Raw genomic sequence first — 23,551 nt, 5'->3', positions numbered from 1 at the left:
AGCCTGGTACAAATAAAATACATTATGCTTAAGGCTACACTAAACCGATTTTCTGTTATTTTCCTTTTTAATTGTTTGTTGCCAAATGAGCAGCACATTTATATATGTGATTTATATATAGTCACTATATATTATATATAGTCACTGCTCACAGTCACTCATGCCCTCATCATCTCGAGGCTCGGCTACTGTAATGCTCTCTACATGGGGCTACCTTTGAAAAGTGTTCGGAAACTTCAGATTGTGCAGAATGCAGCTGCAAGAGCAATCATGGGCTTTCCCAAAAATGCCCATGTAACACCAACACTCCGCAGTCTGCATTGGTTGCCGATCAGTTTCCGGTCACAATTCAAAGTGTTGGTCATCACCTATAAAGCCCTTCATGGCACCGGACCAGGGTATCTACGAGACCGCCTTCTGCTGCACGAATCCCAGCGACCGGTTACGTTCCACAGAGTGGGCCTTCTCCGGGTCCCGTCAACAAAACAATGTCGTTTGGCGGGGCCCAGGGGAAAAGCCTTCTCTGTGGCGGCCCCGGCCCTCTGGAACCAACTCCCCCTGGAGATTAGAATTGCCCCCACCCTCCTCGCCTTTTGTAAGCTCCTTAAAACCCACCTCTGCCGTCAGGCATGGGGGAACTGAGATATTCTTTCCCCCTAGGCCTTTACAATTTATGCATGGTATGTTTGTTTGTATGGATGTTTGGTTTTACAATAAGTGTTTTTTAGTTGTTTTAGTATTGGATTTCCATGCTGTTTTTTATTACTGTTGTTAGCCGCCCCGAGTCTACGGAGAGGGGAGGCATACAAATCCAATAAATAAAATAAATAAATATGCTGATAACTTCCAAAACAGCCCTCCTGAGCAGCAAAGCCTCACAATCCCGAGCAAAAAAAGCTCACAATTTATTCAAGATACAATGACCGTTTCACGTTCAAAAGATCCTCCTGCTAATTGGACACATACTCTGAATATGCCGATTGCATCCCGCCAATGTTGTGCGGTCTTGTTAAAGTCCCTCCGTCAGTCTCCTCGGTATCACTCTGAGGGGGGGAAAAGGTGAAGATTTAGATGGAAATCAGGCTAAGGTTACAGCCATTTAGTCAATAATTTCCAAATTGAGATCCATACCACCGGTGTTCCAGGAATGCTGAGATGCTGTTGAAGTTTGAAGAATTTACTAATGAAGTCTTGTTCTGCCAGACAAAGCGGCTCTAATTCACTTAAGACCTGTTCAAAAATCTATGAGGATCAAAACAGATATTTAGCGCACACAAACACACTTATACGGATGTCTTATTGTCACAGTGTTCCTTTTAAGAGCAAGGGAAGTGTTTTCAATTGACTGAACCTGTGGTCGTAAGACGCTATTAGAGGAGGAAGGGAAAAAGCAGAAATACCTCAGAAAATAACTCTGCCAGGTTTTTTAAAAGATGCTTAAAATATTTAAAAAGCTAATATTAGGAGCTCAACCTGAGTCGTGCAATGGCCTAGAGGGGGAGCTCTCGCCTTACAATCAGGAGGCTGAGAGTTAGGTAGCAGCAGGTTCCAGGTTACGCAATCCGGTGCGCCATTCCGGTAGGCAAATCTGGGATGCGCATGCAGCTGCGTGTCCCCGACGTGCACAGGCCCATCAGCGCAAGATTTGGCTTCTGTGCATGCATGGCAACAAAATCTTGCATGAGGATGCTCACGCGAGTGAAATTTTGATGATTTTCGATGGTTTTTTGCATCTGCACATGCGCGGAAGCAAAATTATCGGCAAAAGTCGCCGAAATTTCACTCGTGCGCACGTCTTCACACAAGATTTCCCTTGCTGCGCATGCGCAAAAGCAAAATGTCATGCTGAAGGGCGCAAATCCGCCCGTGAGAGTCTCAGAGGGCACACCACTAGAGCCGAAGATGAGCGGCCCTTCACTGGGGGAAGATATTTCTCTCTCTGGGCACAATGAGTAAATATCAGCTGCGAACTCTGCAGTGGTGACAGGAAGGGCATCCGGCCAGTAAAAATTCAGCTCCATTCAATTGCCCTGACTCCACCCTGCAAGGGGCTACGGGATCATTAAAAGACAAAAAGAAAATTAGATCAACTTCTAGTCTATTTGTAGCCTCTTTTTTTTAATCTTGATAATGCAGAAATTGCTGCCATATGAATTCTCCACGTGCGTAAAAAGGCAGAAGAGGAAGTTCTGCCAATCATTGTAGACCTACTGAATATCCTCAAGTTCTGAGGAGCAATATGAAGAATTGCAGCCCGCAGATCCTTTAATTCCAAGATGTGGGAAAGAGCTGGGAATAGAATAGAACAAGAATAGAACAGAAATAGAAATAGAAATAGAACTAAACTAGAATAGAATAGAATAGAACAGAACAAGAACAGAACAAGAATAGAACAGAACAGAAATAGAAATAGAACTAAACTAGAATAGAATAGAATAGAACAGAATAGAACAAGAATAGAACAGAATAGAAATAGAACTAAACTAGAATAGAACAGAACAGAAATAGAACTAAACTAGAATAGAATAGAACAGAATAGAAATAGAACTAAACTAGAATAGAATAGAACAGAACAGAAATAGAACTAAACTAGAATAGAACAGAACAGAAATAGAACTAAACTAGAATAGAATAGAACAGAATAGAAATAGAACTAAACTAGAATAGAATAGAACAGAACAGAAATAGAACTAAACTAGAATAGAATAGAACAGAACAGAAATAGAACTAGAACTAAACTAGAATAGAATAATTTTTTCTTTGGTGCATATGCTCTCAGTGTACATAAAAGAAAATATACATTTGTCAAGAATCATGAGGTACAACACTTAATGACTGCCATAGGATACAAATAAGCAAACAGGAAACAGGTAACAATCAATATTAATAAAAATCTTAAGGATACAAGCATTCTTGATTTATACGAAACAAGAAGGTTGATATTTATATCTGCTGAATTAGTATTTGGGGAGGCGCAAACAGCTGGCATGCAAGTTATACCCAGAATCGTCGCATTACCTTATCAAACTTAGTCCTATCCGCTACATCAAGGTCCGAAGTGGACATGTTTCCCATATCTAGCAAGGAAGACGACTGAGATCTACGACTTCCTGAACTTTGAATGGAGAGTTTGTTCAAGCTAGATGTTGAGCCGGTCAATTTCCCAGAGCTTCCGTGAAGGCCTACGACGTAACACACAAGCTAGATAAGACGTTGCAACACCGTAAGCATCCTACGTTAAAAAACAATCGCCTCATCTAACCTTGCATATCATGAGGGCATTCCCCACAGAATAAACCAAACACTCTGGTGCTGCCCCATTGCTTCACTGAAGACAAAATAAACCTATTCAGAAATGGACACTTAACGAAAGACATTTGGGATCAGCCAATACAAGAACTAGCACCTAAGGTCACTAGTGATCCAGGAAAAGAGCACAAATAGGGGCAGACAGAAAGGTCGGGAACACTTCACGAAGGAGCATCTTCTAGAAGCAAAGCGGAACGAAAGCCACACATTACTATTTTCTTAGGAAGAAAGTAGAAGCAACCAACTCCTGAAGAAATGAGGGACAGCCTTCCCATTCTTGGAGGCCCTTCCAGTAGAAACCTTCCCTGCTCCACCGACTCTTATGGCTTTTATCTGCTTACTGCAGTTTGATTATATAAGAGGGTCACCCAGAAGGCAATGCACCGATTTTTTTTCCTCAGCCAACAGTAATGAGTAATTTTAGATATATTTTGAATTACAGTGGTACCTCGACATATGTTGTGATTCAACCTGAGGCTGCTCAGGGACCAGCTGTGTCTCTGCTGGCTCCATGCCCGGAGGAGGATGACAGCGAAGAGGAGGGGGCTCAACAGTCGGACAGAGGAGAGGAAATTCAGGAATGGGACGAAGGAGAACAGCATGAGAGCCCCGGGGGGGGGGGGGGCTCTCCACAGCCAGTAGCTTGGAGTCATTAGGTGATGACGCACAAGCCGTCACTGACATGCGACAGAGACGTTCAGAGCAAAGAAAGGAGCAATTAAAGAACTATTATCAGCACTGAATTAGGAACAGCTGGGCTTGGGTGTGGTCCTCCTTAGCAGGGTTTAAAAGGCAGGCAAGCCCTTGAAGCCATGTGGAGTGTTATCAATTGGAGTTACGGTGTCCTGCTTTGTTCTCGGCATCTCTGTTCCTGGCTTGTGGCCCAGCAGTTTGGAAGACCCGTGGGATGGGTAGGTCTGCTATCTACAGCCTCGTATTGGCAGTAAGAATCCTGTATTGCTGCATGGACTTTTGCCTTCGTGGATATATCTGAAGATACAGCATTTTCCTGTTTGTAAGGACATTTTCTGTTACCTGTGTTTTTTCTTGAATTTTATAAACTGCCTTTGCCTTTTATCGGTGTGTCTGGCTTCGCTTTTTGGGTTGGTATTGGCTTCCGGAGTGACCCAGACAGAACAACATATGAGTTTAATTCGTGCCAGACCCAAGCTCGTATGTCGATCAATTGGCATCTCTAATGAATGCCTTTAGACTTTGTTTTTCGCACCGAGATAACTAGAAGCATGGAATTCTTGCGCCACCTAGTGGACGCTCGGCTCGTATCCCGAATTTGAGCTCGGGTGTCGAACAGAAATTTTGCTCGCGCCTCGGCTCGTAACTTAGAATACTCGCATGTGGAGCAGCTCGTATCTAGAGGTACTACTGTTTTTGAATTTTCAGGAGTGCACGTGTAAATTTTGCATTTCTTCAGACAGATAGCGTAACTGCAACGCCTGTAATTGATGTACGTTACAAGCAGCGTGTCTTCATTGAATTTCTCACTGCGGAGAAACTGTTGGGAACAGTCACAAATGTTTGTGTACCGTTTATGGAGAATCTGCGTGGATCTGAATGGATGCCATTCGCGGAAGAGATTTTGAGGATGACCAAGAGGTGATTCGCACAGTGCAGAAATGGCTTCGTGACCAGAACAAGAGAGATCATGTGGAAAAATAGGGAGTGTAGAAGAAACATCATTCCTCCTTATGTGTAAGTTTCATTGGGTTCAATAAATAATTGTTAAAGAAAAAAATGTGGTGCATTACCTTCTGGGCGACCTTCAGATTTCATTTCAACTGGAAAGAAATAAGAAGACTATTCTTACCAGATGAGTCAAAATGTTTTAAGACTCCCAATTTTTGTATTGTTCCCTTGCTTAAAAAAAAGTTCCAGGAGTGGGTCTGGGTGTGTTTCTATCTTCACGTTTCCTGCTTCCAACCCTTACATCTTTCAACACCCAAGGGGGTTGTTCATCCTCTAAAATGGGCAAATGAGATTCTAAATTATGAAGGGATGTCTCACTCCATCCCCCAGCAGAGTTTTGAGCGGAATGCAATCTTCTGCATCAATTCTAGACGTACTGAGCGTTATCTGTAAAGTAAGGTTACAAGGCATGTAGCTCTCGCGGGGAATGTTTGCAGCGGAAGAGAACGAACAGTGCCAGTGGTCAGTAGATCATCGACTGGCATTGTGGTGAAGGTTAGAGATGAGCGTCTTCATTCCGTTTCCCTCCAAGTGCAATGTACGCGCTGTAATACGCTACCTGAATGCTAAGGGCATGAACGCTGCTGCGATGGCGCCCAAGATGTTTGCCCTCAGATATGGCTGCGCATCCCACCTGTGGCACGCGTGCCATAGGTTCGCCATTACGGGCATAGGAAGAGCAACAGCACACCGGGTAGCAAATCTCAAGCATTTGGAGATCATTTCTTTGTACAGTGGTACCTCAACATACGAGTCTAATTCGTTCCAGACCCGAGCTCGTATGTCGATCAACTCGCAGCTCGAATGAATGCCTTTAGACTTTGTTTTTCCGTGCCGAGATAACTGGAAGCATGGAGTTCTTGCACCACCTAGTGGAAGCTCGGCTCGTATCCCGAATTTGAGCTCAGGTGTCGAACAGAAATTTTGCTCACGTCTCGGCTCGTAACTTGGAATACTCGCATGTGGAGCAGCTCGTATCTAGAGGTACTACTATATAGTGCTTTACGTTACGGCATTAAGGGATTGGAATTAAGGAAAATAAACATGTGAGTTGAAACAACTGCCAGCACTATAGTGGTCAGGTAATGTTGTGAGTGCTCCTTGTCCACCTCTGGTAATGATAGATTCTGAGGAGGATGAGCCAGGCCCATCTGGATACCCTGGGCCAGTGGGGTTGCCAGCTGATGCAGAGAGTGAGAGCGATGGAGAAATAGAGCTGGATGAATCAGATGGACAACCAGAGGTGGCAGATATGTCAATGGGGGATTGGTCTGAGTCAGAGTACGAAGGGGACATTAGAGATAATGAGCCACTCTTAGATGCTTGATTCAGCAGATTACAAAGCAGACAACAATACTTGTATGGTAAAAGGAAGTAATTTGTAGTTTTAACTCTAGGGGTTTGCTGACCACTCCAAGCAGGAGGGAAGGCTTCTGGGTAATTCTGGGTGGAATTTCAACATTGCTTTCATGGATGCTGTATTAGATCTGGGGCTTCAGAAATGTTCCCCAAAACTACCTGATTTCTGCTCTAAAAAACTCATCTCTTAGAAGCTGGCTGTCTGCCTGCCAGAATGTGGTGAGATGACTTGTATTACCTATGACTCATGCCTGGTTTATCTTGTTGGAATATAATTAGCTCTGACTCTGGCATCTTTCCTGGAAGCGTATCTGAGAACTCCACAGTTATGAAACTTATAGAAACATAGAAGATTGACGGCAGAAAAAGACATCATGGTCCATCTTGTCTGCCCTTATACTATTTCCTGTATTTTATCTTAGGATGGATATATGTTTATCCCAGGCATGTTTAAATTCAGTTACTGTGGATTTACCAACCACGTCTGCTGGAAGTTTGTTCCAAGCATCTACTACTCTTTCAGTAAAATAATATTTTCCCACATTGCTTCTGATCTTTCCCAAAACTTATTTCCATGAAACTTTCAAAGACTGCCTTTTGATTGTAAATGTGGCCTTTTCATATAAACAGTGTGATTCCAAACTTATGGGTCTTTGCCTTTTGTTTCAATCTGAGAAAGCCCGGGCTAGAACAGGTAATACTCAACCCAGAGTCCCTCAGGTCTCATGAAATGCTGGTCCACAATATCCCCAAGCCATGAAACCTGATGTGTGTTGCCACAACAACCCACATTAGAAGAGCAGCACAATAGTTCTCAGCATACAATGCATGGGGGGGGGGGGGGAGGTAGTTACAGATGACTTGATGGCCATGCAGATGGCAATGCCACTGAATACCAATCGTGTCATAGATCTTGGACAAACAAAAGTGTGACGTCTGAAATAATTGACTTGGCCACAAGAATGTTAGCAGGAAGAGTCAGGTAGCACACTCGGGGGACCACGTTTCTTGAAATTAACTGCCAGCAGCTAATTGAAAATACGAATATGGAGGATATGTATGAATGTACTAGTTCACATTGCTGCAAAGTTAAGACTGAAGTGTAGTGGGGGACGATGCCTGGGAGAAAGTTCTCCACCAGTCCAGACTTCGTATGCACAAAATGGTATTCCCATCATGAGTAAAGATGATGCGATGCAGAAGAGTTCCATGCTAGCATTATTTAACCATTTTAAGTTCCTTGCACTGGGCTTGCAGCTGTCCTTATGCGCCCTGCCAATCGTCATGGTCAGCATCCCGCACTTTAGAAATACACTGTTCAAAACAATAAAGGGGACACTCAAAGAACACATCCTAGATCTGAATGAATGAAATATTCTCATTGAATACAGTGGAACCCCGACATAAGAGCTGCTCTACTTAAGAGCAACTCGAGATAAGAGCTGGGAGGGGAGAGATATTTTTGTTCTACTTACAAGCCCAAATTCGAGATACAAGCGCCAAGGAGCTGTCTCCTGAAGCCAAACGCTAACTTCCGCGTTCGGATTCAGGAGACAGCTGCGAAGCGGCATGCGTGTTTTAAAAGGTTGCAGCCGGCCTGGGGGGCTCGGGGGGGGGCTTGCAGCTTTCTTTCTTGCTCTTTTTCTTTCTCTCTTTTACCTTCCCTTCCTCTATTTCTTCTTTTCTTTCTCCTTCCCACCTTCTTCCCTCCCTCCCTCCCTTCACTCATTCCTCTCTTACTCTCCCCTTTCATAAGTTTCCTTGCTTCCTTCCTCTGTTCCTGTCCCTTCCCCCTTTCTTTCTTTCTTTCTTTCTTTCTTTCTTGCTCTTTTTCTTTCTCTCTTTTACCTTCCCTTCCTCTATTTCTTCTTTTCTTTCTCCTTCCCACCTTCTTCCCTCCCTCCCTTCACTCATTCCTCTCTTACTCTCCCCTTTCATAAGTTTCCTTGCTTCCTTCCTCTGTTCCTGTCCCTTTCCTCTTTCCTTCCTTCCTTCCCACCCTCCGTCCATTCATTCACCCATTCCTCTCTTGATCGCTTAAAGCCGGTCCCTGGTGCAAAAAGGGTTGGGGACCTCTGTCCTACAGGATTGGGTGGCAGAGAAGTTGAACATATGTAAATTTAAAAGTTTAAGAAAGTTTACAAGTTAAGTGAAAGAAACTTCATTATTCATTTATATGTACATGTACATTTCTTCATTAAAAACATGTCTTTCTGCATAATTTAGACTAACTTTGTGAGTTTTTTGAGGGCTGGAACCAATTAAAATTATTTACATTAATTCCTATGGGGAAAAGTCGTTCGAGATAAGAGCTGCTCGACTTAAGAGCCCAGGTCCGGAACGAATTAAACTCGTATCTCGAGGTACCACTGTACTTTGCTCTGTATAAAGTTGACTGTGCTGACAACGTGTGACATTGACTGTCAACCACGTTGCTTCCTAAGTGGACAGTTTGATTTCATAGAAGTTTGATTTACTTGGAGTTATATTCTGTTGTTTAAGTATTCCCTTTATTTTTTTGAGCAGTATACTTTTCGCATATTCCAAGAAATATGTAGGAAGATATGATCTTCCTGATTTTCCCATAAATTTGAACACGTTTGACTTTTGCCCATGACTCAAATCCCACTTGCAGCGTTCAAGAATTTTGATTGAACGTTAACTTTTCCTGTATCTCAGATCAGTGTAAAAAAAAACACAGCATCTGACAATTCACAGGTTTTGCCATAATATTTTGTTTTGTTTTTGTTCACCAAAACATAAAATGCACTGGCAATAACCACTGAAAAGCTCTGGCAATACTCACTGTCGGTTTCCTGTTTGACAGCACTTTCTTTTCGAGGCAGGGTGGCTGGGATGGATTAGGTTGCAAGCATCAAAGACAAAGACAAGTTAAAAATGTATTGGGCAACAAATCATGCACGAGAATGCAAGTTAAGCACTAGCTGGAAAGAAACATGCAGAGAACTATAAGAAGCAAGTCGACTACAAGTTGCAAATGTACACAGCTGGGAAGGCCCTAAGGTGGGGATCTATTTAACTAGGCAGGAAACACATGTTAAGTAGCCTTTAAATGGCTTTCCCCCATTTTTTTTTGTTTCATCCAGAAGGGAAACAACAAAGGCCAATGGTGGTGAATCCTGAATGCAAGATTGTGCATCAGGTACAAACGAGTTGTAGGAGAAAACAGATCTCGCTCAAAGAAAGTGGCAGCCCAACGAAGACACAAGATCTGAACTGGACAAATTGTGGGGTAGGATTTTTTACAGAGTTCTCCAACCTTGGCAAGTTTAAGCCTGGAGGACTTCAATTCCCAGAATTCCCCAGCCAGCAAAGCTGGCTGGGGAATTCTGGGAGTTGAAGTCCTCCAGACTTAAATTTGCCAAGGTTGAAGACCTGTTTTATAATGTTCACCTTAGATCCTGGGACACGTCTATGAATTGCAGGCCATTTTATTAACAGTGACTAAACAAAGGGTTCTTGACTTACAGCAACAGTTGAGAGGAGGACTTCAGCTGCTAAGCAAAGCAGTCGTTAAGTGAGCTGTGCCCGATTTTATAACCTTTCTGGTTACAATTGCTAGGCAAATCGTGTGGTCCTTAAAGCAAATGGGGTTTCCCCTAGTGCAGTGATGGCGAACCTTTTTTCCCTCGGGTGCCAAAAGCATATGCACAAACACTATTGCACCTGCACAAGTGCCCATAGCTATAATTCAATGCCTGGGGAGGGGGGAAATTGCCTCCCCGGCCCTCTGGAGGCCGGAAACAGCCTCTTTCCCAACTTCTGGTGGGCCCGGTAAGTCCGTATTTCACCTTCCTCAGGCTCCACAGGCTTCCTTGGAGCCTGGGGAGGGCGAAAATACCCTCCTCCTCCCCTCAGAGGCACTCGAGAGGCAGAAAACACCCTCCCTGAGCCTCCATACAAGCTGAAAATCTGATGTCCAGTGTGCAAAAGTGTGCTGCAGCTCAGCTAGGGCAACAGCTCGCGTGCCGGCAGATATGGCTCCACGTGCCACCTATGGGACCCGTGCCATAGGTTTGTCATCACTGCCCTAGTGAGTTGTTTATCGGAACCCAGCTGAAAAAGGTCGCAAATGGCACTCGTACGACCTTGGAATGCTCCGGATGCTGCGATGGTTGTAAGCCTGAGGACCACTCGCGAAGTCACTTTTTGTCAACGCAAATTTGAGTCACTGCTCAACAAATTACTATAAGTCAAGGATTATCTGTCTGCCTTTTTTCTACGCTGCTGCAAACCAAAGTACATGGATGGGCCTTCCGAAGTCACCAGGGGTCAAAGTTTGATTGAAAGGCAATTGTATCTTTTTTTTTTTAACCTGATCCAGAAGTTGACCCTAACTTTCTCTAGCATGGCAAGAGTTGTGGATGTGGTTTTCTGGGACCGTATGAAGAAACCCACTTTCCTTGGACATCTTCTAGACTTCAGTGCCTAACAGGCCACCTTCAGGCTTGCATTGTTAGGCTCATCCCGACAATAATGGGAAACCCAAGTTGTGAGCCAAGAGATAAAATTCTACCTTATACAGCAATACCAAATAATCCATTCCCTGATAAATGTGCCTCAAAAGTCCCTGAGGCCCACCAAGGAAAGTTGTGAAATGCTTAGCAACTCTTTAAAGTGCCAGCTGCTGGGGCCTAGAAGTGGACCTCTTTCCTCCCAGGAGGCAGATGTAGGATCTCCTGCTTGGGTAGAGGGTTGGACTAGATGTCCTACAAGGTCCCTTCCAACTCTGTTAATCTGTTAAAACAGTGAAAGTCAGGGATCATGAGGCTAAAGCGGTTTGTCTTTGTACCAAACCATATAAATAGCCTCATTTTTACAAATTAAGATAGGTAGTAGTAAGTTTTTCCTATATAATCCAGGATTGTTTTCTGTCTTCTATTGCTGTCGCTGGGTTTGAGCACAGATGGAGGGGACAAACATTGAGACTGCAAATACAAAATCAGAGACAATGTTACCTATAATGCTGTTAAGAAATCTGGAAATTACATCCTCAACTAGCACCGGCTGATAAAATGATCAATGGTACAGTTTTAGAAAGTGCCCACAGGAAATAAAATTCTGTGCAATCATAGAATTCATGTGGATTTGCTTCCAAGTAAGCATATACACAGCCTGCACAAATATACAGCCTGCATCATTTGTGCAATGATATCATGTTTGCGCATGACCCCAGCTTGACCCATTGCTGCTGGTAACCATGATTGTACCTATTTTGATCTATCACAGGAAGAAAAAAAGTTTGTTAAAGCCAGCTAATATAAAAGCATAATGAACTTATGTTAAGATTAAGAGATATTTTTTTTAGAGTAGACAGCCAGATAAGACATCTGGCGTTTTTGCCTTCCCCCAGTCCCCAGAGTCACTTTGCAGGCCTTCCAAATCCTCTGTGCACCCCGCTTTTTGCATAAACAGGCCCATTTTTCACCAATTTTGCAAAAAACAGAGTGCATAGAGGGTTTGGGAGGCCTGCAAAGGGATTCTGGGAGCTGGGAAGGACAACAACATTCTTTTCTTACTTACCTCTTCGAAATAATAATTATTAATAATAATAATAATCATAATCATAATCATAATAATAATAATAATCATAATTATTATTATTATTATTATTATTATTATTATTATTATTACCGGTATTATTATTATTATTATTATTATTTAGATTTGTATGCCGCCCCTCTCCGAAGACTCGAGCCGGCTCACAACAATAATAAAAAACAATATTCTAGCAAAATCATCTTATAGTCCAAAAAATACAGTACTGTACTTTGTAGTTTTTTTATTAATCTCCCTTTTTAATGCATAGGGCTGAGGCTTATCCGAAGCATAATTGCTAGTGAGAAGTAAATGATATTTATTTACATCTAGCAAAGAGATATTTTTAAGATGTTTGAAATAATTCTCTACTTCCTCTACATTCTGAGTAATTAACTGCAAAAAAAGAGATTCTTCAGCTTTTTGGGGGGTTTGGAAAAAAAACTTACCAAACTTCTTTCCTTCCTTAGTTGCGCCTGTCATTTTAATCTTGGCAACTTCGAAGAAGTCCTTTATTTCTCTATCATACAAACGTGATAAATAATCCATATAGTTCTTTCAAAAAACAAAAAAAAAGCAGACATGGTTGGCTCCAAGAGAGAATACAAACAGTTTCATCTGTTTTTACATCCATACATTTAATTTTGACAAATCAGCATGTGAACAGCAATGAAGTTATTGGAACAAAAGACAGAAGGAAGAAAAACGCTTACAGTGATACCTCATCTTACAAACGCCTCATCATACAAACTTTTCGAGATACAAACCTGGGGTTTAAGATTTTTTTGCCTCTTCTTACAAACTATTTTCACCTTACAAACCCACCGCCGCCGCTGGGATGCCCCGCCTCCGGACTTCCGTTGCCAGCGAAGCACCGGTTTTTGCGCTGCTGGGATTCCCCTGAGGTTCCTCTCCATGGGAAACCCCACCTCCGGACTTCCGTTGCCAGCGACGCACTTGTTTTTGCGATGCTGGGATTCCCCTGCTGAGATTCCCCTGCAGCATCGCAAAAACACAGAAGTCCAGAGGTGGGATTTCCTATGGAGGGGAACCTCAGGGGAATCCCAGTAGCGCAAAAACGGGCGCTTCAGCTGGCAAAAGGGGTGAATTTTGGGCTTGCACACATTAATCGCTTTTCCATTGATTCCTATGGGAAACATTGTTTCGTCTTACAAACTTTTCACCTTAAGAACCTCGTCCCAGAACCAATTAGGTTTGTAAGACAAGGTATCACTGTATTTCTTTTATCTTCAGTCTAGGTCCACGATGGTGAACCTATGGCACGCAACGTTCTCTCTGTGGACATATGAGCCATCGCCCCAGTTCAGCTCCGCCACGCGTGGGCTCACACTTCCGCCAGCCAGAAGATCATCAGATCTCTGCTGCTCATGTGCAAGGGTTGTGAGGGGCCTCAAGCACTTTCGCAGGGCACATGTCCAGGGGCTGTGTGTGTATATGCGGGAGGCATGAACGAGGGACACACATACATTTTATTTGGGGGTTCGGGCGCATGCACATGCACTTTGGCCCTTCAGTCCTGAAAAGGTTACCCCTCACTGGTCTAGGTCCATGATGGCAAACCTAAGGCACGGGTGCCACAGGTGGCATGCGGAGCCATATCAGAGGGCACACGAGGTGTTGCCCTATATCAGTTCCAACACGCATGCGAGTGCAAGCCAACTGATTTTTGGCCTTGGAGAAGACTATTTCACCCTCTGGAGGCTTCAGGGAAGCTTCCCTGAAGCCCCAGAGGGTGAAAATACTGCCCAATGGGCAAACAGGAAGTCCGCTTTTCTTTGCCCATTTGGCCATATTTTCACTGTCATTTTGGTCTGTGTGCATAAGTGGGGATGGAGGGGATTATGCACATGGGCAGCGTGAGGTTGCACATGTGTGGGGAGAATGTGCATTCATTCTTTCATTCATTCATCCATCCATCCATCCATCCATCCATCCATCCATTCATTCATTCATTCATTCGATTTTTATGCCGCCCTTCTCTTTAGACTCAGGGCGGCTTACAACATATTAGCAATAGCACTTTTTAACAGAGCCAACATATTGCCCCCACAATCCGGGTCCTCATTTTACCCACCTCGGAAGGATGGAAGGCTGAGTCAACCTTGAGCCGGTGATGAGATTTGAACCGCTGACCTACAGATCTACAGTCAGCTTCAGTGGGCTGCAATACAGCACTCTACCTGCTGCGCCACCATGGCTCTTGCTAGCACAGACACACACATTTTTGGCACATGACCCCCCAAAAAGCCATCTCTGGTCTAGGTTATAAAACAATACATTTTATAAACACGCCCACTGCTCACGTGACCTGGACCGCTGGTCTAGAGGTTGCAGATGTGAACAAAGGTCTTCGGTTTTTGCAAGAGTGCAAAAATTGCATCTCCTAATTTTGCTCTTTGAGCGACTTACCTTCGTCAGCCCTTCGTATTTCCCATAGTCCGTGTTCTTTAACCACTCCATAAGTTTGGCATACCGGAGCAGGTCTCGGTGAAAAGGGTGGTGATTTGGCAAGGTCAGCTCAACCGAGTGCTGAGCGAGAGTGGAGCTCTGGTCGTGGCCCTTTGCGGAAGGAAGCAAAGAGACGGAAGCTGCTTGAATAAATGATAGCGGTTAAATCTGCCAGGCCAGACACATGGGCCATGTAATCATAGAAAAGAGGCTCTGCTTGTCATTGGTTAGTTAGGCCTTCCTGCTGTTCTGTGAAAAGCAATGACGGCTGTAACGTTCAGAAACGACATAAAAGACAAAATAAAGACTGGATTACAGATACAACGCATCCTTCTTATCAGGAGTTGCTCCTTCTGCCGAAAAGTTCAAGCTGGCCCTCATGAAACTTGTAATTTGATCGATTAATATTAATTTATATAAATATACGAGGGTTTCAATGATCGGTGAGGTAAAAATTAACCTGGATGTGCAATCTTTGCCTCGACTCATACTCTTCGATCTTGTCAAGAACATTTTGTAAATAAAATTCATTACAGGTGGTCCTCGACTTACAACAACAACTGAGTCCAAAATGGATGGTGATAAGTGAGGGGTTTGTTAAGGGAATTTTGCCATGTTGTACCACCTCTCTTGTCACTATTGTTAAGTGAACCACTGCAGTTGTTAATACAGTGGTACCTCAAGATACCAACCTAATTGATTCCAGGGGGAGGTTCGTAAGACGAAAGGTTCGTAAGATGAAACATTGTTTCCCATAGGAAACAATGTAAAGTCAATTAATCTGTGCAACAACAAAAAAAACCTGCAAAAAAATGCTGCCGCCCGGCTGTCACCTTTTAAAACAGCCGGGGGGGGGGGGGGCGCTTCCCAGCAGCCTCCTGAACCCGAAAGCCAAACCTGAACTTCCGGGTTCAGCGTTGGGAGGCTGCTGAGAAGCCCCCCGGCTGTTTTAAAAGGTGACAGCCGGGTGGCGGGGCTTCTCAGCGAAAGTTCAGGTTTGGGAGGCTGCTTTGGGTTTTTGGCTGGGGGGGAGGCAGGAGGTCCGGCCTGACACCCCCACCCCAGCACTTCACCTTCCCCCCCAGCCACAAACCCAAAGGTCCCCACTACAGCACCCGCTGCAGGAGACTTAGCCTCCCGATCCTCCCCGCCCGTCACCCGTGGCCTCCCGAGCACTTTTGCCTGATGGGAAGCGAAGCGCTGGGGTGGGGGGTGTCCTGACAACTCCCACCTCAGTGCTTTGCCTCCCGCCGGGCAAGAGCGATCTTCTGCCGGCCATGGGCAAAGGGCGGGGAAGCCTCTTGCACCAGCTGCTACAGCTGCTGGGTTCCCCGCCCTTCGCCCATGGCCGGCAGAAGATCGCTCTTGCCCGGCTTCCCCGCCCTTCGCCCGTGACCAGCAGAAGAGGGGCGGGGAAGAGGGGGCTGTAGCAGCTGCTGCTGGGGGGGGAGGGAGTTAGGAAAGTCCACCTGCTCCCCCCCCCAGCCAAAAACCCAAAGGCGGCCACCGGCTTGAGTCAGGAGGCATTCAGGGCGAAGTGCGTGCCTGCTTCTCTCTCTCTCCTTCCTCGCGCCGCTGCTCCGCTTGGTCAGCTGCTCCAGAGAGGCAGGAGCCAGGCACTGGCCTGCCTTTTGTCACCCGCCGCCGCCCGACGCAGTGGGGGACATTGGTGCGGGAGGAAGGAGAGGACCGGGCGACTGGAGCAGAAGCGGTGCTGCCATGCCCGGCTTGGCTTCCCTGGCTGCCGCAGGCACCGCGCGCCATGATCTTCCGGGCCGGCCAGGCTCAGCTGCTACGAGAGGCATTTTACTTTCCCTCCCAGCCAAAAAGGCTGGACTTCGGGGATGAAGGGGCAGGACTTCCCAGGCGGAAGGCGTGCCCCTCTCTGCGGCTCCTTTTTGGCTGGGAGGGAAGGAGAAATGCCGGTGGCTGTAGCAGCTGCTACGAGAGGCATTTCACTTTCCCTCCCAGCCAAAAAGGCTGGACTTCGGAGATGGGCAGGACTTCCCAGGCGGAAAGCGTGCCCCTCTCTGCAGCTCCTTTTTGGCTGGGAGGGAAGGAGAAATGCCGGCGGCTGTAGCAGCTGCTACGAGAGGCATTTTGTTTACCAGGTGTGGGATGGGGTCTTTCCGGGAGAGCAAGCAGCCCGAAGCCGAAAGAAACGCGTGGAGGCTGGTAAACAAAAGGCAGAACTTTTGGCTTCTGGGTGGATGGGAGGAGCTAAGCAGCCGGAGATGTTGCCAGCCCAGCGGCATTTTACATTGATTCCTCCGGCTGCTTAGCTCCTCCCATCCACCCAGAAGCCGAAAGTTCTGCCTTTTGTTTACCAGCCTCCACACGTTTCTTTCGGCTTCGGGCTGGACAGGAGGAGCTAAGCAGCACGGAGACGTTTCCAGCCCATCGGTGTTTTACATTAATTCCTCTGACAGCTTAGCTCCTCCCATCCAGCCAGAAGCCGAAAGAAAAGATCAGAAGCTGGGGGAATCGGGGTGTGTGGAAGAGGTCCATGGGAGAACTAGGGGGAGCTGCGGTGCCTAGACACCCGCCTGCAGCAAAACCACCCCGCGACCACCACCTTTGCCCCTAGGGGAAAGACCCCAGCCCATGCCTGCTGCTTGCTTTCCTGGGACAACGCAAAGACCACCTTCAGGAGCTTCCCAGCCGGGTCCCTTCCACGGAGCGGTGGCTGCGGTTCCCCCCAGTTCTCGACTGGGACCTCTTCCACACACCCTCGCCGCCCCCAGCCTCTGCGCCGCCGCCCGACTGTCAACTTGCAAAGAAGTGAGAAGACAAGGAGGAGCTGGGTGCCGATGGCGGCGGAGGAAAGCGAATGCTGCCCGAAGGCTGGGAGGGAGGCGGAATACAGGAGGAGGAGGCGGAAGAGGAGGGAGGCAGGGAGGAAATTCCAGAAATGACAGTCACAAGGCAGGGAAATCCCTGCTGCAGTAAGAGAGCACAAGGTAGAGCGCATGCGCAGTAGGAGAGCCCACGCCCCCGGCTCGGGTTCGTAAGGTGAAAATGGTTCTTAAGACAAGGCAAACAAATCATGAACCCCGGGTTCGTATCACGAAATGTTCGTAAGACAAGGGGTTCGTATCATGAGGTACCACTGTATATTATAGTTAATATACTTTGCTTGTCAGAAGGCCGCTAATGGGGAATCACATGATCTGGGACGCTGCATCCGTCGCAAGTATGAACAGTTGCCAAGCGACTGAATTTGGATCATGTGACTTTGGGGATGCTGAAGTAGTCGTAAGGGTGAAAAACAGTCACAGATCCTTTTTTTTCAACATTATTGTAACTTTGAAACGATCACTAAATGAACTATTGTAAGTCGAGGCCTGCCCGTATAAGCGTTTGATGGGCAACTCCAGACAAGATATTAACACAAAGTAGCGCTACTTAACAAACACCATTCATGTACATGTAAGCCAGACGGTTGACCTATTATTTTTGTACAGGGGAGAAAAATATGACTTTATCAATGTGGTCCAACTTCTTAATTGCTGGGCTTGATAAACTTGAAATTTGATAGACCCAACACTGATATGTAGAATTTATATCTACAAGGATAGTCAGTTAATTTACATATTTACTTATAGCTTGTCAGATTTCCTGCTTTTTGGTCCGATGCCTTTGCCACTAGACCCTTGATGGCGAAACTATGGAAATGAACTTCCGGTTAAGCAGTTGGGCCATGTTTCAACCTCCCCAGGCTTCAGGAGTCTTTCCTGAAGCCTGGGACGGTGAGAAAACGGGCCAACCAGAAGTTCATTTCCAAACTTCTGGTTGGACTGTTGGGTCTGTTTTTCGCCATCCGCAGGCTCCAGAGACTTTTCTGAAGCCTGGGAACGGTGAAAAATGGCCCAACCAGAAGTTAGTTTCTGAACTTCTGATTGGGCCATTGGGTCCGTTTTTCACCATCCACAGGCTCTGGAGACTTCCCTGAAACCTGGGAATGGTGAGAAACAGCCCAACGGCCCAACAGGAAGTTCGTTTCTAAACTTCCGGTTGGGCCATTGGATCCGTTTTTCGCCATCCGCAGACTCCCAGAGACTTTTGTGAAGCCTGAGGACGGTGAAAAATGGTTCCTACTGGAAGTTTGTTTCTGAACTTCCGGTTGGGCTGTTGGGTCCATTTTTTACCATTCACAGGCTCCAGAGACTTCTCTGAAGCTGGGGACGGTGAAAACAGCCCAACGGCCCAACAGGAAGTTCATTTCTGAACTTCGATTGAGCTATTAAGTCATTTTCCGCCATCCACAGGCTCCAGAAGCTTTTCTGAAGCCTGGGGAGGACAAAAATGACCTCACCCCACCCTCTGGAAGGCCAAAAGCAAACTGGAATCCATTTTTCGCCATCCACAGGCTCCCAATGCTTCAGTGAGTCCTGTGCGCATGCACAGGGGGCAACGGGGGTTGCGTGGCCATGACCGGGTATGCGCAGGGGGAGGGCATTGCAAAATGGGAGTGCACACCCTTTTGGCACCTGAGCCAAAAAAGCTTCATCATCACTGCACTCGACAAAAATGGGTCTACAAGGAGTTACTCGTTACTACCAGTATTATCATAACAGTAATTTTAGTGGGAGCCTCAGCAATAAGCTTTCAAAATTTCCACGCTCCTTCTTGCAAAAAAAAAATTGCCCATATTTGTTCTAGTAAACCTATTTTCCCAGGGTGCAAGTCAAAAATCCATTCACAAGATGGAAGGCTTTTGGGAAAAACCATGTTTTGCAAGAAAACAAATGTATCAATTTTAAAAAATCCTCAATTGGACAAAAGTCTCAAATGTGTCAATGAGAACCAAACATAAACCAGCTTCTAGGGAGAGGATAAGAAGGACACTATATATAATTTAGTAATTGGGAAGAATTATCTAATGGGGAATCTATTCATTATGATAGCGCTAATAAACTAGTGAATCCATGTGTAATTCTCAAACAAAACACTTCGATGCACTTTAACCACACATTTCATATTAATCATATATTTTAATCGTCGTCCATCTAAATTCAATATCTTCTCATCTAAGATATACTTCTTTACCAGGCGCTCAAAACGTGAAAGATTTAAAGATTTAAAGAAGACGTAGCAATGACAAAGACTTATGCTTCAACTCATAAGCCGTATTTTCAATTTTAGAGAGGCAACACTGCAAGAAATAGTTAGGTTTAGCAAGCTTGTTTTAAAAAGAGGCCGAGTAGGATTCAAGCAGCTTGATTCAAACTCTATACTCACAGAAACTGAAAGATAGTAGGACCTGTTACTGAGACCCTTCTCCAGTTCAATAAACTATTTGGAGATAAAATACAGGGATAAAAAAACACAGAGAACTGAATAGATTTGCCCAAATACACACACACGCCCAGCTTGAATGGTGAATGTAACACTTTAAGATGAATTGCTTTGGAATAAATGTACAATTGCAGGGCCATCTAAAGATAACTATTGTCACGCTGAATATTGACAGCCCCAGAGACATTTAGTAATTAAAGAATTAACTGTGTGTGTGCTTTACTAAGATCCTCCTATTATGATGTAATATCCTGCCACATCTAACATCACTTCCTTCTTCTTCATGTTAAAACTCCATTCTTATTCTAACCTCCATCACGTAAGACGTATTTGTTATGTTGTCCATCGAGACATGTTTATTTTTATACTTTTATAATAAAAAGAAATCTTGCTTTCAACAAATGACTGGGCTTCCATCTATCGCCTCCACAGTGATTAAGAGTCTAACGGACTTTAATAACTTACAAACCGTGACAACTATAAACTCACTTGTATATCTATACTAGCTCAATACCCATTCTCCACTATGAAACTATGTGACCGGACTTGATAAATCGGCACATACAGCTTGAAAATTAATGAGTGGTTATTATTGGCCTCTCCTCTGCCCTTCTCTCCCTCAGCCTTGCTGGCTTAGCTCAAATGTTTTGTAGTAAAGCTGTTAGTTCTGTGAAAGTAAAACTGAAACCGAATCTCCTCTCCTCTGCTTGTGTTTGGCATTTGGAACAGATTTATTTTGAGGTGGGAAGGGGAAGTAGAACTCCTTAGCATCAGAGCACGTTAATAATAATGTAGGAAATACTAATGATCTGATGGTGATTTTGAAAAATCCTTTTTCAGTGAGCGCCTAGAAGTCAAGAGGAACATAGGTGGCAAATTTCAAGTTTGTAGCCTATAAGGTTCTAGTGATTTTGTGAAATGCATGAATGGCATTTTGCTTTTATGTACATATATGTATGTAACACATTTCAGTTAACAATCAGAAACATTGTCCCATATGGTATAATTATAAATTATATAATCCAGAACATGATACAATGGTCTCTCGAGACTGAAGGTCGCCAATGTAATAATTATTTTCAAAATTGCTGCAAAAGAAATTCCATTCTTACCTACACCTGTTATGTTAAACCTGCCAAATCTTTTTAAAAGAATGGATGCTTGAATTGCCTGCATTTTAGAATGGCAGGCAGTGTCTGTTGATTTAAACGTACACTGGAAATCAATTGATTTTGCATAAAAGTTACCAGCAACAAGAATAATTAATTCTGTTTTGCATTCTATTCCAAATTTCGTTATGGAGAAGTGTGAAAGAAGATGGTTAAGGAACAGCTTTTATCGGGAAAAGAATTCCCTGAAAACTCTGAAAACTGAAGTGAGGAACCAACTACAAAGTGGGAAAAGAGCAAAGCATCACCTGTTGGACAAAGACATTGTTGAGGTGGCTGGCTAGCCTCCGTGCAAACAGCTCACGCAGGTCGCCAAATCGCTGCTTCTGTTGATTGACCGCATGAAGCAATTCGTGTCCTAGGATCAGCAGATGGAAAGAGGTTTTGAACGCATAATCATTACAGGTATGTCATTCTGGGAGGGAGGCGGGCAGTTTCAAAATGGGATAGATAAATGAAATAATTCAGGACAATTTGAATTGGTTGGTCTCCTCTATTGCCAGATCTACAGAGAACCTGCAGAACAGTGGCACCTCTACTTACAAACTTAACTCCTTCCGCGACCAGGTTCTTAAGTAGAAAAGTTTGTAAGAAGAAGCAATTTTTCCCATAGGAATCAATGTCAAAGCAAATAATGCATGCAATTGGGGAAAACACAGGGAGGGTGGAGGCCCTGTTTCCTCCCAGGAGATTCCTAGAGAGGCCCCACGGAGGCTTCTCCCCACCTTTTCCGTCCCTGTTTTCTCCCAGGAGATTCCTAGAGAGGCCCCACGGAGGCTTCTCGCTACCTTTTCCAGTTACACTTTCGGAGGCTTGGGTTTGTAAGTAGAAAATGGTTCTTGAGAAGAGGCAGAAAAATCTTCAACCCCCAGTTCTTATCTAGAAAAGTTCGTAAGTAGAGGCATTTGTAGGTAGAGGTACCACTGTATAAGAGATTCCTATGCATGGGAATGTGATTAGGAAAATATTAGAATATGCAGAAATGAACACCTTAACATTTGCAATCAAATAAAGGGAATAAACTGAATATTATATCATATGGGAACTATTCTACCAATGGCTAGAGAATAAATATCAAGAGCCGGGGTGGCGCAGTGGTTAGAGTGCAGCACTCTACAGCTAACTGCTAGCTGTAGTTCAGCAATTCAAATCTCACAACTGGCTCAAGGTGGACTCAGCCTTCCATCCTTCCGAGGTGGGTAAAAAGAGGAACCAGATTGTTGGGGGCAATATACTGATTCTGTAAGCCGCTTAGAGAGGGCTGTAAAAGCACTAGGAAGCAGTATAGCAGTATATAAGTCTAAATGCTATTACTATTGCTAAATACAAAAGGTAGAAATAAAAGTAGATTAGTGAAATATAAAAAAATACATCAATAAAATTAAATAAGCTAAGAAGAGGATTGTTATAGTATTAGACATGCTATGTACAGTGGTACCTCTACTTAAGAACTTAATTCGTTCCGTGACCACGTTCTTAAGTAGAAAAGTTTGTAAGTAGAAGCAATTTTTCCCATAGGAATCAATGTAAAAGCAAATAATGCATGCAAATCCATTAGGAAGGAAATAAAAGCTTGGAATTTGGGAGGAGGAGGAGGAGGAGGAGGAAGAAGAGGAGGAGGACAGTCGCTGCCGAAGGAAGAAGGTGAGGTGAGGGGAATTAAAAGAAATCCAAAACTTATACTAGTTATAACTACTTTTCTTTTTTCTATAATATCACCTTTTCCTTATTAGATATTTTTGTATTAGTAGCATTGAATTACGCATTTAATCATGTATTCCTCTTTTTGTATCTGCATTTATACTTTTAAGAAAAGCGGGGATGGTACATCCCCACAGTCTATGTTAAATGTTTGTAAGTCTGTATGTTATTTTAAGAAAATTAATAAAAATATTGGGGGGGGAAATAAATAAAAAAATAAAAAAAATCCAAAACTTTAAGGCTTAAAAAAAAAGAGGGACTCTGAGGTGGCAAGGAGGAGCATGCGCCTCCCATACACCCAGCGCGAAGCTGCCCCCATACACTGCGCAAAGAGAGAGAAACCCAGGTGGGCAAGAGGGGGGAACCTCCCGTTCCTTTGACTGAAAGGCAGATGCTGCTGCTGCTACCTACTGCCTCTTCCTTCCCATGCTGAAGGGCTCTCCTCTCCTCTCACTCGCTCGCTTTGTAGCCGGTGCCTTTCCTTCACTATGGTGACTCCTCGGTTTGGCTGAAGCCGAGTTGATCCGGCTGGGACGAAGCGCCCCCTTTTACCTTTCTGCGCCCAGATGCTCCGGGAGACAACCTCGCGCCAGGTTTATGGGAGGCAGTGCGAGGAAGTCACCACAGCAAATGGTTTATTCCCTCTCCAAGCGCCCAGAAAAAGGAAAACATTCCGTTCGCTCTGGGATGCCCAGAGCAAAGGGAGCATTTCTTTTCTTTGGGTGCTGGCAGAGATTTATTCCCTCTCCAAGTGCCCAAAGAAAGGAAAATGCTTCGTTCGCTCTGGATTGCCATAGCCTCCTTAAGCACACCTGAAAGTCTCCTCCGGCAGAAAAGCCCGAGATGGCCGGGATTAAAGGGGGAATGGCAGGAAACTGGCCGGGCCTCCATGCCGCTCTAAAATTTCCGGGGAAATTGTTCCGGGCTCGGGTTCTTAAGTAGAAAATGGTTCTTAAGAAGAGGCAAAAAAATCTTGAACACCC

The 23,551-nt window shown here is 44.7% G+C and overlaps 1 protein-coding gene across 4 annotated transcripts in view; it reads right to left on the bottom strand.

Annotated features, from left to right (window-relative positions):
* The window catches only part of LOC139170262 (exocyst complex component 1), a 61,563-nt gene that overhangs the window by 14,082 nt on the left and 23,930 nt on the right, over positions 1-23,551 (bottom strand). The window contains exons 8-15 of one of the 4 annotated variants that reach the window (XM_070757232.1): positions 21,116-21,225; positions 19,642-19,695; positions 14,362-14,511; positions 12,381-12,486; positions 9,179-9,223; positions 3,019-3,182; positions 1,132-1,242; positions 967-1,043 (exon numbers count right to left, since the gene is read on the bottom strand). In XM_070757232.1, coding sequence (XP_070613333.1) covers positions 967-1,043; positions 1,132-1,242; positions 3,019-3,182; positions 9,179-9,223; positions 12,381-12,486; positions 14,362-14,511; positions 19,642-19,695; positions 21,116-21,225 — 817 coding nt within the window. The remainder of the gene's footprint in view (positions 1-966; positions 1,044-1,131; positions 1,243-3,018; positions 3,183-9,178; positions 9,224-12,380; positions 12,487-14,361; positions 14,512-19,641; positions 19,696-21,115; positions 21,226-23,551) is intronic. The other 3 variants (XM_070757234.1, XM_070757233.1, XM_070757235.1) reach the window with 3 other exon arrangements.

This window comes from Erythrolamprus reginae, chromosome 7 (assembly GCF_031021105.1).
Source record: "Erythrolamprus reginae isolate rEryReg1 chromosome 7, rEryReg1.hap1, whole genome shotgun sequence".
Lineage (NCBI taxonomy): Eukaryota > Metazoa > Chordata > Lepidosauria > Squamata > Dipsadidae > Erythrolamprus > Erythrolamprus reginae.
The sequence above is the reverse complement of the archived record's forward strand: the minus strand, read 5'-3'. Positions and strand labels throughout refer to the sequence as shown.